Raw genomic sequence first — 14743 nt, forward strand, 5'->3', positions numbered from 1 at the left:
CCCTGAGAAGACAGGCTGGGCCGGGAGGCGCACGCCAACAGGAAACGGGCAGTGGGCAGAAGAGGCGAGCGTGTGCGAAACCACGAGCGCGGAGAGGGGGCCCGCGGGAACCGGTCAGCGCGCCCACCCCGGGCCTGGCCGCGGCGGGGAGGAGGCCGGAGGGGGCGGCAGCGCGGGTCCCAGGCTTTACCCTCCGTTGAAGGTGTAGGGCGAAAAGCGCTGCTGCACCGGCCCCGCGGCGCAGAACGGCTGCATCTCCAGGTCGCGGCGAGGTAACGGGAAGACAGTGGCCGAGGACATCACCCCACTTTCACTGCTGCTGTCTCACGGCGAGATGGCGACGGCTCTTCCCCGCCCTCCGCTCCACCGGAAACTGGCGCGCGTCCGGCCTCCTGACGCGGGGCCCGCCCACGGGCCGCTCTGCCCCGCTCCCCTCGTTGCTCCGGACGCCAGCGCCTCCTGGCGTGGTGGTTGTGTACCTTGTCCTTGCTGAAAGCACAAAAGACGTCTAAGGTCTTCTTTCACAGAAGGTTCTAGTCTACACCATCCGGGAGAGTGGTCTAACTAAAGAGATAGCAGCAAAAACGCGGGGCGACAGACACGTGAATGCACTGCTTTTATTAGATGTCTGTGCATTCTTCCTGACCCCGTGACCCCGAACCCCGAGACCCCGGGCCCCGAGACCCCGGACCGTGCCTGGCCTGGACCATCCTCGTTGGTTGCATACTTCTTGCGTATCCTCAAGTCTCAACTGACCCTCCTGCGGGTTTTCAGAGGCAGTTAAATCCCACAGGAGGGCATTCGAACCCCGTGTCTTCGGGGATGAAGCACAGCTTCTACTAGGCCACCAGAGCTCCCTCATCCTTATGGTTGTTGAGTTTAAACCCATCTCCTTGAAGGTCTTGTATTTCACTAACTCTACCAGGCAGGATAACCTCCTCCAGCCACTGTTCCCTCCTAATCACATGTCCAAAGTAGGGGAAACAAAGTTCCTTCATCCTCACTTCTCAGAAGCACTCTGGCCGCACTTCTTCCAAGACAGATTTGTTTGTTGTTCTGATCAAAAAGGGTCCACTATATACATGTCTGTTCCAAAGAAAGGTAATCCAACAGAACGCGTAAATAAACGTCCAAGGAAACCTCAGGACTGACAGTCGTTACTCTACTCAGCAGAACACTGAACTGCTTCCAGATTAGCAATTAAAATCCACATCCTATTGCAGGAAAGAAAGATGTGGCAGTTAACTTCGGGAAAGATTCTTTCTCACGACTGTCAAGTCATGATTGTCTCCAGTGCGTTTCGTCGGTTATAGATTGTCCGTCTTTCTCCTGAGGGTTCACTTATAGATTTGAATTGACACAGAGGTGCTTCTTTTGGGATAGCTGTATGACCCATAGAGGACACCACTCGAGTTCTCGTCATTGAAGATTACAAGAGGTAGGTCTATTCTACAGAGTTGCTTTGAGTGAAAATTTAATCCATGGAACAGATTTCTCATAAATATCACATGCAGGCATCTTCTGCATAAAGTCAAGGGCTGCAGTCTTCAATATGGACTGAAGTTCAACATCAAGAAAACAAAGATTCTATCTCTGGGTCAACCGACAGCACCATGATAGATGGAGAAGAGACTGATATTGTCAACAATTTTATCTTGCTCGGGTCTACAATCAGCATTCTTGGAACCTGCAGCCAGGAAATCCAAAGATTACTGCATTGGGAAAGTCTGCTGTCAGTGACCTCTCCAGATTGTTGAAGTGCAAAGATGTCAGTCTAGAGACTAAGCTGTGCCTGGTCCAGGCCATGGTCTTCACAATTACTTGCTATGCATCATAGAGCTGGATAATAAATAAAGATAACAGAGAAGAATTGATGTCATTGTGTTGTGGTGCTGGAGAAGAGCATTAAACATACTATATAGACTACCAAGAGAAGTTGTTCTCTGGAGGCAAAGTTTTTGAAGCTCTGTCTCACATACATTGGGCATGTTGCCAGGAGGAACCAGTCCTTGGAGAGGGACATCACGTTTGGAATGGTGGAAGGACAGCAGAAGAGAGGAAGACCTTAAATGAGATGAATTGACAAAGTGATTGTTAGGTGTGTCAGAGACAATGAAATTGGCTCAGGATAAGTCAGAGTTAAAATCTATTGTGAATCGGGTTGCTAGGTGTTGCAGGCAACTCAACGACACATAACAATAACAACAAGTAAAACTTTGATGAAGATACATAAAAAAGCAGTCACAGCAGTATGTTGACAGGGAAATTCAAGCTGGATTCAGAAGAGTAGGAGGAACAAAAGATATCAGATGGATCTTGACTTAAAACTGTGAATACCAGCAAGATGTTTACCTATTTTATTGGCTATGTAAAGTGTTTGAATGTGTGGTTATTGTTTATTGTTATGTGTTGTTGAGTCACTTGCAACTCATAGCGACCCTATGTACAACAGCCCTAAACCCTGCTCTACCCTGTGCCAATCGCACTGCCTCTGACACACCCATCTTGATTACCCCAGTCACTGAATCAACCGTCCTCATAGAGAGTCTTCCCTTCTTGTGCCATCCCTCCACCCTCCCAAGCATGATGTCCCTCTCCAAGGACCTGTCCCTCCTTACAACATGTCCAAAGTATGCCAGACAAAGCCCCAGAATCCTTTCCTCCAATGATCAGCCTGGTTTAACCCTCTCCAGGATAAATCTGTTTGTTTTGTTAGCAGTCCATGGTACATTCAATACTCTTCTCCAGCACCACAGCTCAAAGCCATCAATTCTCCTTCTATCTTTCTTAGTCGTTGTCCAACTCTCTGATGCATAACAAGTGATTGCAAATACCATGGCCTGTATCAGACACACCTTAGTCTCCAGAGTGAAACCATTGCTCTTCAGTACTTTGGAGAGGTCCCCTAACAGCAGACTTTCCCATTGCAATACGTTTTTGTTTTGTTTTGTTTTTTTAATTTCCTGACTACTGGTGCCAAGAGTGTTGACTGTGGAGCCAAGCAGACTACAGTTGTTAACAATCTCAATCTCTTCACCATCTATCCTGATGCTGCCAATTGGTCCAGTGGTGAGAATCTTTGTCTTCTTGACATTGAGCCTCAGTCCATACTGAAAGCTGCTGTCCCTGACCCTCTTCAGCAAGCATTTCAGGTCTTCCTCAGTTTCAGCAAGCAGGGTTGTGCCATCTTCAACTGCACAATGAAGTGTTCTGAGATTCCCATTTTCTGATATGTCATTGGATCATAGTAAATTGTCAATAAAATGTCAGAAAATGGGGATCTCAGAACACTTCATTGTGCTCATGCAGGACCTGATTCGTATTTAGATATCCCTTTCCAAAGTGTGTTTACCCATTAAAAATGCTCAAAGTGTGTGAGATGGAATTTCACTATCATTGCCTCTTAGGAGCATTCTGATTGCATGTCTTTCAAGACTGATTTGTTTATTCTATTGGCAGGTCATTCAGTGTTGGTTCTAACTGTCTTCCAGTCGAGCACAACTCATAGCACCCCTCTGAACAAAAGACCTGAAGCTCCTCTACAACTATCGACGTTTATCAAAGTTCGTCGAGTTTCCGGAGGCATGTTATTTAGAAAGTGGATGCCACTCCTGCTTCTAATCCTGTCATAGTATGTTATTGTTTTCGTTTGCCATTGAGTCGCCTGCGACGTTTAGCGACCCTATGTACAACAACTCTGAACCCTTCCCGGTCCTGAGCCAGTCTCACTAATTCCCACACACCAATCTCCATCTCCCATTACTGTACCAATCCATCTCATCTGGGGTCTCCCTCTCCTGCGAGGTCTATCCACCCTCCTGGCCATGTGCCCAAAGAAAGTGAGGCAGAGCTTCAAAATCCTAGCCTCCAAGGAGAAACTTGGTTTCACTCTCTCCAAGACAGACCTATTTGTTTTCTTAGCACTCCACAGTATGTTCAAGACACTTCTCCAGCACCACAACTTGAAGGCATCTATTCTTCTTCTGTCATCCTTAGTCATTGTCCAACTTTCTGAAGCATAGCAAGTTATTGAGAAGTCCAAGGCCTGGATTAGGTGCACCTTTGTATCTAGACTGATATCATAGCTCTTCAGCACCCTGGAGAGGTCCATGACAGCAGATTTTCCCAATGCCATTCATCTTTTGATTTCCTGACTGCTGGTGTTAAGAATGTTTATTAGAGATCTGAGAAAGCTGTAATTGCTAACAAACTCAGTCTCTTTTCCATCTATTATGGTGCTGTCAATTGGCTCACCGGTAAGAATCTTTGTCATCTTGATGTTGCGTTTCAATCCATATTGAAGACTACAGTCGTTGACCTTTTGCATCAAGTGCTTCAGGTCTTCTTCAGTTTCAGCAAGCAAGGCTGTGTCATCTGCATATTGTAGGTTGTTAATGAGTGTTTTTCCAATCGACATAGTAGATACCTCCTTCCATACTTGAAAGTTCAACCTCAGTTGCCCTCTCTGTTATCTACATGTATTCTGTTGTACATAGGGTTTTCAGAGGCCTGCTATTTCAGAAGTGGATCCATCTTCCTAGTCTGTCTTAATGTGAATGTTCAGATTTAGAGAAGTATCAGACAGACCAGCAAGTTAAAGGTATATCCCTTATTGTGGAGTTAACCATTACTGTCAGTGTTGTCCCTGCCTTTGGCACATGTGTCTTTACCCACTTATTTCCCTGCTCCACCATCCACCAGGATACCCATTCACTTCTACCCACTCCGTTCACATCTATCTCCCATTGACCAGCCCTTGATCTAATAGCTTATATATGAAGCTTCCTTGGCTTCTATGATTCCAAACACATCAGCTGTTCGTAGTTCCTTATGTTGGGACCAATGTCTCTGAAGTTTAGTCATAATGTTTCCCGAGCAAAGGCAATGCATCCTGTAGAACTGGTGTGCACATAGTAGATGGAAAAAAGATTGAATTTGTCAAGTCAACGATTTCAACTTGTTTGGATTCACAGTCAATATCCTTGGTATCAGCAGTCAGGAGATCTGGATAACTATAACTCTACTTCCAAAGATCTCTTCAAAGTTCTGAAGAGCAGTTATGTCAGCCTAAAGACCAAGATGTGCCTGATTCATGCTACAGTCTTTCCAATCACTTGTTAAGCATCTGAGAGCTGGACAATGAATAAGGATGACAGAGAAAGAGTCTATATATTCAAGTTGCAGTGTTGGAGAAGAGTTATGAACAGTCCATGTGCTGCCAAAAGAACAAACAGAAATGTATTGGAGAAAGTGCAACCAGAATGTTTGTTCCTAGAAGTCAAGCTTGATGAAGCTTCATCTCACATATTTTGGACATGTTATCAGGAAAGGCTATTCCTTGGCAAAGGACTTCATGCTTGTGAAAGTGGAGGGTCAATGAGGGAGAGGAAGACCTTCAATGAGATGGGCTAATGCAGTGTCTGCTGCAGTGGACTGAAACATTTCAGGGATGACAAAGATGGTGCAGGATAGCAGAGTTCAGATCTCTTGTTCATGGGTTTTCTGTGAGTTGTACTGACCCGATGGCAGTAACTTCGAGTTGAGATGCTAACTCAAAGCCTGTGTTCACTGGCTGTTTGAATCCACCTGTGGCTCTGAGGGAGAATGATTGGTCATCTCCTGCTGTGACGTTCATTTCCAGCATCTGAAACTAAACAGATGGTCAGCTACACATCAGTTCTGACTTGATGCCAATGATTGAGTGAATGAGTGACTTTCCTAATAACCACATAATTTGTGAGCATGATATATTCTGTGTGGCCATTGCAAGGAATTATTGATCTTAGTAGAGAAGTAGTAAGAGCCTGGGGAGGGACAGTTGGTACAGAAATTGTAGGAAGGTGTGTGTGGAGGACATGTCTGATTCCATAGCAATCAGCTTTGTGTTAATGCTGTTGGTTTGGGGGCAGGGAGTCCTCCCCTCTTGGAGAGCTCGTGGAGGTCATTCACTCTATCTTCATCACCCTTTATTCTGTGTTTACAGTATTATACTTTTTGCATCTCCTGATGCTATCTTTGCCACATATTTCTCAATTTAAAAAAAAAGTTTAATTTGCTTTCCTCAAGGAGCATACATCCTTGTGGTAACACAAAATACAATGGAAGTAGTGAAACAAAGCACAATATATGATCACCATGTTGTTGTTGTTGTTAGGTGCCGTCGAGTCGTAGTCGACTCATAGCGACCCTATGAACGAAAGGCCTGAGCGCTGTTCATAGTTTCCGGAGGCAAGCCATTTCGGAAGTGGATGCCGCTCCTGCTTCCAGGCTTGTTTTAGTTGGGAAGCTCCAGCAAACACTGTCCACCATGAGTAACCATTACCATGTTTGGCACATCAGTGTCCCAGATGATCACAATGGGCCATATGAATTATACAGAATCCTGGTGGCTTTTAGGTTAGGCTGTGAACAGAGGTCAATATAAAACCACCAGCTTCTACTCAGGCGAAAGATAAGGCAGTCTGAACTTGTTAAGATTTACAGCCTTGCGGACTCTATTTTCTTGGGATGCTGGAAGAACTGGATCCTCTTTCTTTGCCCGGTGCTTTCATGTGCCAAGGCTCATGGTCCCAGGAAGCATCTGAAGCATGTAGCAGCTCCAAAGCATTGGATGCTGGACAAAATTACTGGTGTATTATTTGCTCCTCGTCCATCTACCGGGCTCAACAAACAGAGAGAATATCTGCTACTGATCATTTTCTTAAGAAGCCGACTAAAGAATGACCTGACAGGAGATGAGGTAAAAAAAAAAAATCTGCATGCAGTGGTTCATTAAGATTGATGGCAAGGTTCAAACTGATATAACCTACCCTACTGATTATATGGATGTAATCAGCATTGACAAGACTGTAGAGAATTTCTGTCTGACCTATGACACCAAAGGTTGATTTGCTGTTCACCCACTACATTGGAGACAAAATACAAGTTATGCAAAATAAGAAAGATCTTTGTGGGCAAAAAGAAATCCCTTATCTGGTGATCCATGACTCTCGAACCATCCACTACCCTGACCCTCTCATCAAGGTGAATGACAGCATTTGGATTGATTTGGAGACTGGGAAGATTACTGACTTCATCGAGCTTGACACTGGTAACCTGTGCATGGTGAGTGAAGGTGTTAATTGGGGAAGAATTGGTGTGATCTCTAACAGAGAGAGCCATCTTGGCTCTTTTGATGTCGTTCATGTGAAAGATGCCAGTGGCAATATCTTTGCCACCTAGCCGGCCAGCATTTTTGTTATTGACTTTAAAGACAATAAACCTCTCTTCCCCGAGGAAAGGGTATCTGCCTTACCATTGCTGAAGGAAGAGACAAGAGACTGGCTGCAAAACAGAGCAGTGGACGAAATGATCTCTGGGCGATGTGAATGAAGAGGACAGAATTAAAGATAATACACAGCGGGGGGAGGGGGCAATTTACAGCCTTGGAAACCCAGTGGAAACTCACCAGGAGTCAGAACGGACTAGACAGCAGCTAAATTGTTGCTTTTGTTGTTAGGTGTCATCAAGCTGACTATGACTCATAGTGACCTTATGACCCCAGAACAATGAATCTGGACCTTGTCCAATCCTGTGCCACCCCCAGCCTCTCTGATATGCTTAAGCCCCTTATTGCAGTCATTGTGTCAATCTATCTCGTTGAAGGTCTTCTTCTCTTGGATCATCCATTTTCGCCAGCATTATGTCTTTTTCCAAGAACTGGCCCCTCCTGACCACATACATGTCAAAGTATATGAGATGACGCTTCATCATCCTTGTCTCTAAGAAGCACTCTGGTTGTACTTTCTGTAAAGACACGGGTGCTTTTTTGGCAGTCCATGGGATTGTTGTTGCTATGTGCCATTGAGTCGTTTGCGACTACAGCTCTGAATCCTGCTCTATCCTGGGCCAACCTCACTGTCTCTGACACACCTACTCCCACTGCCCCAGTCACTGAGTCATTTCATCTCTTCGAGCGTCTTCCTCTCTTGCACTGATGGGATCTTCAATACTATTCTCTAGCACCACATTTCAAAGGCATCGTATCTTCTTCTTTAATCCTTATTCATCGTCCACCTTTCAGATGCTTAGGAAGTAAGAGGCAGTGGTCAGAACAGAGCAGGGAAACACTGGATGGTTCAAAATCAAGAAAGGGGTCCGTCAGGGATGTATTTTGTCTCCATACCTTTCCAATCTGTATGCAGAACAGATCATCCGAGACGCTCGGCTGTACGAGGAGGAAAAAAAAAAAGGATTGGTGGAAGAATCATCAACAACCTGCGTTATGCAGATGACACAACCCTGCTCGCTGAAACTGAGGAGAAACTGAAGCGCTTGCAGTCTTCAATCTGGATTGAATACATTGTCTTTCACACAAGATATTTGTCCTTATGGGGCTGAGTTCACTCAGCATTATGCTCTCCAGTCCCTCCCAAGTTAGGTAGTAATTTATAAAATCATTGCTCCTGGTGTGCTGCGTAGTATTCCACTGTGTGAATGTACCACAACTTCTCAATCCATTTGCCTGTGGTTGGACATCTGGGCTATTTCCATGTTCTTGTGATGGTGAATAATGCTGCTATGAAAACTGGTGTACAAGTCTCCATTTAAGCCTCAGTTCTCTTTTTCTTGAAGTATATTCTGAGCAATAGAATAGGTAAGTTATATGGAATTTCTAGGGCTGCCTTCTCCTTGAAGTTTCCCAGAGGCCTCTAGTGAGGATCAGATTCTCAATTATTCATTCCATAGCTGTATATTGAGCACCAGCTAGGTGTCAGACCCTGTGCCCGGTACCGGCAATTTTGTGAGCATGAAGGAAGCATTCCTACCCACAGGGAGTTTCTGGTTATTGATCACAAAACATAAGTAAGTAAACAAACAAAAAATCCACCGATTTCAAGAAGTGAGATGGATTTTTTTTTTAGGTGCAAGGGATTTATTTGCCTTTATCACAGTTCTATATGTGCCATCCTTAAACCCGCTGCCATTAGGTCAGTTATGACTCGAGGTTTCTGAGGCTTTAAATCTTTACAGGAGACAGTCTTTCCAGCAGGTGAAGCTCAATATCAAGAAAACAAAGATTCTCACTACTGGGCCAATTGACAGCATCAGGATGGATGGTGGAGAGATTTCGTTTACTTGGTTCCACAGTCAACACTCTTGGTAACAGCAGCCGGGAAATCAAAAGACAAATTGCATTGGGAAAGTCGGCTGTGCGGGACCTCTCGAGAGTACTGAAGTGCAACGACGTCAGGCTGGAGACTAAGGTGCGCCTGATTCAGGCTTTAGTCTTTGCAATTACGTGCTATGCATCGGAGAGTTGCACAGTGAATAGGGATGATAGAAAGAGAATTGATGCCTTTGAGCTATAGTGCTGGACAAGAGTGTTGAATACATGGACTGCTAGGAGAACAAACAGGTTTGTCCTGGAGAGGGTGAAGCCAGAATGTTCCCTGGAGTCAAGGATTCTGAGGCTTCGTCTGACATATTTTGGGCGTGTTGCAAGGAGGGACTGGTTCTTGGAGAGGGACATTGTGTTTGGGAGAGTGGAGGGGTAGCGAAGGAGATGAAGACCCTCGATGAGATGGATCGATTCTGTGAGTGGAGTGGTGGGAATGAATGTGTTTTAGACAGCGAGGTTGGCACAGGATAGGGTCCCTCCGAGTCGCAAACGACTCGACAGTACATAACAACAACAACAACAACTGAAAAGAGCATGGCTTGGGGGCGGTAGACTAGGATTACCCAGCCAGCTAAAGAAAAAGACCCCAAAACCATTTAAAAAAATCAATAGCTTTCCCACATATAGCAACCACCAATCAGGAACCGCTCAGACATAGCGGCCCCGCCCCGAACGCGCAGCAGCTTCTCCCCAGGGAGTGACGTCAGGCCGCTCCGGACACGCCCGCTGAAGCCGCGCGCGGCCTGGCGGAAGTGACGCCATAAATAAGCGCCGCGTTCAGTGGGGCCGGGCTGGGGGCCGTAGCTGGCCTTTGGTTTTGCGTGCGGTTGGTCGCCTTAGGAGTTTCGGGTAACAACCGTTTACTTCCCACTTTTCTCGTTATTTGGGAGTCGGAGGTGTTGAGGCCGGGGCTCTAGCTGTGGCCGAGGCTCCTGGGAATAGTCGAGCCGTGGCGGGCCGGGCGCGGAGAGGCGCGGGGCCTCTCGCGGGGCCGTCACTGGGCTTGGCGACGTACTTGGCGGCTTTCTGCAGTGGGAGTGCGGGGCGCAGGCAGCAGCAAAGACTCCTGACCCTCCGGCCCAGTGACTGGAGCGGTGGGAATAAATGCGTTTGAGATGGCTAGGTTGGCACAGGATAGAACAGCATTTAGAGCTCTTGTACATAGGGTTGCTATGAGTCGCAAGCGACTCGATGGCACATAACAATAACAAGAACAACAGCCTTCAGTGAGATAGATTGACACAGTGACTGCAGCAGTGGGCTCTAGAATGTCAAAGACCATGAGGATGACCCAGGATAGGTCAAGGTTCAGATCCATTAGTTAGAGGGTGGCTGTGACTTATACTTGATTTGATGTCCCTAACAACAACATGTTTAATATCTCATTGTACAACTCTGTCACAGTCCTCTCTTAAAGTTGTTGTTGAGTACTGTCAAGTTGGAGCGGACCCGTAGCTGACTGTCCAGTGGGTTTTCAGAGGCAGTTTAATCACATGGTAGGAGATTGCCCATCTTTCTCCCAGTAAGCACCTGGTGGATTTGAACTGCGTTCCTCTAGGCTTGCAGCGCAGGTTCTTAATCACAAGGCCCATGTGCTCCCTTTTATTAAAGTAGGAGTTCAGTCATGATTAAATGAGAAAGTACTTACTCCAATCCAGTGTTTATCAACCTTTACACTTAAAGTCATTGTAGAAGATGAAAATGAGTATAATACTTAAATACGTGAGTTTTGCTTGTGTGTATTGTGCTTAGTACATTTTTCTTGACCATTATGCTTAGAAATTTATTTTCCCATTGTTCTCCTCAAATATATTAATTCTTATTATGACACCTGAATTTTGAACATGACCAGAGATTTAAATAAAACACATAACAAAACAATTCAGTAAATATTAATAGAAGCCTTTGCTTTATTTGTTGGTAATTTAGCCGTTACAGGGAATGTGGGATGGCTCTCAAAAATTCCATTTTTTGAGCTGTAAACGACTCATAGCTGACTATCAGTGTGCAGATTGCATAGAAGGCTGTACATCACATGAAAAGAAATTGCCCATCTTTCTCATGTGGAGTTGCTGGTGAATTGGAACTACCAGAGGCCCTACCTTTGGGTTGGCAGTGCCACTCCCTTCTGACAAGCTGTCAGAGCTTCCTGTAGCAAAGTTAGGCACTGGAATTATAAGGCAAAAAGAAATGTTGCTTGTGTGGTTTTTTTCTGTTGTTTGCTTTTTAAAACCATGAACCCGTTTATAAACTAATTGTAATCCAACTATGTTTGTATTGTAAACTACACTCTGTTTTCAGAGCACCATCACCTTGTGGTATGTGTGAAGATAACCCAAAGAGAGACGAAGTTGTTAAGACTACTCTGGTGATGCTCTTGGGAGAAGACTAAGTGCTGAGAGTGATATTTAGCAGGTGCTTTGGTCCTTCAAGAACTGAGCACCATGGATCAAAACAACAGCCTCCCACCATACGCCCAGGGCCTGGCCTCCCCACAGGTAACACAGTGGGAAGAGGGAACAGGGAGAGCTCAGGTATAAGGTTGGGGCCCTGCCTTCATTCTCTTCCTACACTAAGAGCCTACAGGTACTAGAAGGGTCTTTGTGTATTCTCACCTGCTTTTCCACCAGGCAAACCCTGCAGACACCAGCCAGCCTGACCCTCTGTACTTTGCTTTCTGCAGGGTGCACTGACCCCTGGGATCCCAATATTCAGCCCCATGATGCCATATGGCACTGGCCTGACACCACAGCCCATCCAGAGTACCAACAGCCTGACTCTTTTGGAGGAGCAGCGACAGCAGCAGCAGCAGCAACAGCAACAACAGCAGCAACAACAGCAGCAGCAGCAACAGCAGCAACAGCAGCAGCAGCAACAGCAGCAGCAGCAACAGCAGCAAGCAGTGGCAGCGACAGCCCAGCAGTCCACATCCCAGCAGGCGCCCACAGGGGCCACAGGACAAACCCCCCAGCTCTTCCACTCTCAGACTCTTACAACCGCGCCTCTGCCAGGCACCACCCCACTGTACCCATCCCCAATGACACCCATGACCCCTATTACTCCCGCCACACCAGCTTCCGAGAGCTCTGGAATTGTACCTCAGCTGCAGTGAGTATTTATGTTTCTCCCTGTCCTCAGACACCCCATTCTAGGGTGTAGTATGCTTTTCAGATACACCCCGTTTCTGAGGCATAGTCCTTGTGTGTGTAATGGTCCAGGTGTCTTGAGGTGTGGCCCTTGTGGGTGATGGCCTAGAGGTCGGGGGGAACCCTTGTATGTGGTAACTTAGGTGTCTTAAGTGTGGCCCTCATATGTGATAACTGAGGTGTTTGAGGTGAGGCCCTTGTGGGTGATAGATGAGGTGTTTAAGGTATGGCCCTCATATGTGATAACTAAGATGTCTGAGGTGAGCAGATATTCAAAGGCAGTAAATCACATGGGAAGAGACTGCCTTTCCTGCTCTTGCAGAGCTGCTAGTATATACTTGAACCATGCGTCTTTGGGATTGCAGCACAGCTTCTTACAATTAGGCCTCTAGAGTTCCCCTGTCAGAGCATAGCTTTTCATAATATCCTTTTGTTACCATTTTTATTTCAGTTAATTGTATTGTGACATTACCTGTTTCATTTCTATTTGGGTTTTTTTGTTGTTGTTGTTGTTGTTAAGGTTGCCAGTGGTTTGTCAATGTTACTAAGCCTTTCAAAAAACCAACTCCTGGTCTTGTTGATAGATTGAATTCTCTGTTTTCTGTACCATTTATTTCTGCCCTTCATAATTTTTTATGTTCTATGGTTGTAGGATTGTTGGTGGTGTTGGGTTAAGTAGTTGATTTTCATTCTTTTGCCTTTTTGATGTGTTTGCTTGTTGCTATAAACTCTCAATCCTGCTTTTGCTGTATCCCAGAGATGTTGGTATTCTCTATTTTCATTCTCAGTTGTTTTAAGAATTTTTTTTGTGTGTGATTTAAAAAAAAAAAAAATTAACCCAGCAGTGATCAAGCAAGTTGTTACTTAGCTCCCAAGTGCATAATGTTTTCTCCTTTATCCTCTTGTTGATTTCTCAATTTTTAGCATTGTGGTCTAAGAAGATGTCTTTTAGTATTTCAGTAAGATTTGCTTGGTGACCTAACATACAGTCTGCACTGAAGAAGAATATATATTGAGTGTTGTTGGGTGTAGTACCCTGTGTATGTCTGTAAGTTTAATTGTACAAGTTGGTTTATTTTGTAAGGGTATTCTAGTGGTAAGGAGAGCTATGTTGCAGATGCAGGTGGTTTGGATCCACTATATGCTTTATGGTGGAAAGGTGGGCAGTCTCCTTCTGTGTGATTTATAACCTCTGGTAGGTCAGCTATGAATCCGTTCTGACACAACAGCATACAGCAATTTTGTGGTTTAGATTTTCTACATCTTTGTTCAGTTTCTTTCAAATTGTCCTGTCTTTTATTGAAAGTAGTGTGTTGAAGTCTCCAGCTACTACTGTGGGTAGTGGTGTTAGAGTCGAATTGATTCAAGCATAACTCATAGCGACCCTGTGAACAACAGATCTTATCTATCCTGTGCCATCCTTACCATCTCTGACATACTTGAGTCCATTGCCAAAGTCACTGTCAGTCCATCTCATTGAAGATCATTCTCTCTTTTGCTGACCCTCCATCTCTCCCAGTATAATGTCCCTTTCCAAAGAATAGCCCTTCCTAACAACATGCCCAAAGTATGTAGACAAAGATTCACGATCTAAGGAACACTCTGGCTGCACTTTCTCCAGGACATGTCTGTCTATGAGATAGTCAGTACTCATCTCCAACACCACATCTCAAAGGCATAAATTCTTCTGTCATTCATTGTCCAGCTCTCAGATGCATAGCAGGTGATTGTAAAGACCATGACTTCCAGTCATTTGTACCTTGGTCGTTAAGCTGTGAACTTTGCTCTTCAGGACTTTGGAGCGGTCCGTGACTACATATTTTTTCAATTCTATATATCCTGACTGCTAGTATCAAGAATGCTGATTTTGGATCCAAGCGAGAGGTAATTCTTGACAGTTTCAATTTTTTATCTATCATGTTTTTTCCTATTGGTCCAGTAGTGAGAATTTTTGCTTTCTTCATGTTGAGTTGCAAACCATGTTGAAGGCTATAGTCATTCATCTTCTGCAGGACATACTTCAGGGCCGCCTCTCTTGCAGCAAGCAAGGTCTGTCGTTTGCACAGTGCAAGTTGTTGATGGTCTTCCTTCAATCTTGTGCCACAGTCTTCATAAACTTCAGCTTCTTGAATGATTTCTCAGCATACAGCTCGAATAAGTGTGGAGAAAGGATACAGCCCTGACACACACCTTTCTTGATTTTAAGCTATGCATTCTCCCCTTGTTCTCTTCGGACAATAGCTTCTTAGTTTAGGTATAGATTTTGCGTGAGCACAACTAACTTCTGGGATTCCCATTCTTTTCACACTCTTGTTATGGTATTGTCTGTCTGTCTTTCTAGTGGTTAACATTTTTTTTTCTGAGAGAGGATTTTCCTTTTTTTTTTCCCTATAATTATATTTTATTAATTTTCATAAACATTTACAGAGATTTTGGG

General features: G+C 44.9%; 2 protein-coding genes and 1 pseudogene across 2 annotated transcripts in view; 2 read left to right on the forward strand and 1 right to left on the reverse strand.

The window, feature by feature from the left end:
- Positions 1-297, reverse strand: part of PSMB1 (proteasome (prosome, macropain) subunit, beta type, 1) — a 9054-nt gene extending 8757 nt beyond the window's left edge. Inside the window, exon 1 of the mRNA XM_006902404.1 lies at positions 191-297. Within this exon, the coding sequence (XP_006902466.1) occupies positions 191-255 (65 nt within the window). The 5' untranslated portion in view covers positions 256-297. The remainder of the gene's footprint in view (positions 1-190) is intronic.
- Positions 298-334: 37 nt separating this feature from the next.
- On the forward strand, positions 335-7367 carry LOC102871204 (annotated as a pseudogene).
- A 4237-nt stretch (positions 7368-11604) lies between these two features.
- The window catches only part of TBP (TATA box binding protein), an 11370-nt gene continuing 8231 nt past the window's right edge, over positions 11605-14743 (forward strand). The window contains exons 1-2 of the mRNA XM_006902405.1: positions 11605-11658; positions 11844-12268. Coding sequence (XP_006902467.1) covers positions 11605-11658; positions 11844-12268 — 479 coding nt within the window. The remainder of the gene's footprint in view (positions 11659-11843; positions 12269-14743) is intronic.

The sequence above is a fragment of the Elephantulus edwardii genome, unplaced genomic scaffold, assembly GCF_000299155.1.
Source record: "Elephantulus edwardii isolate Elephantulus edwardi_28Jun2011 unplaced genomic scaffold, EleEdw1.0 scaffold00409, whole genome shotgun sequence".
In the NCBI taxonomy this organism is placed as follows: Eukaryota; Metazoa; Chordata; class Mammalia; order Macroscelidea; family Macroscelididae; genus Elephantulus; species Elephantulus edwardii.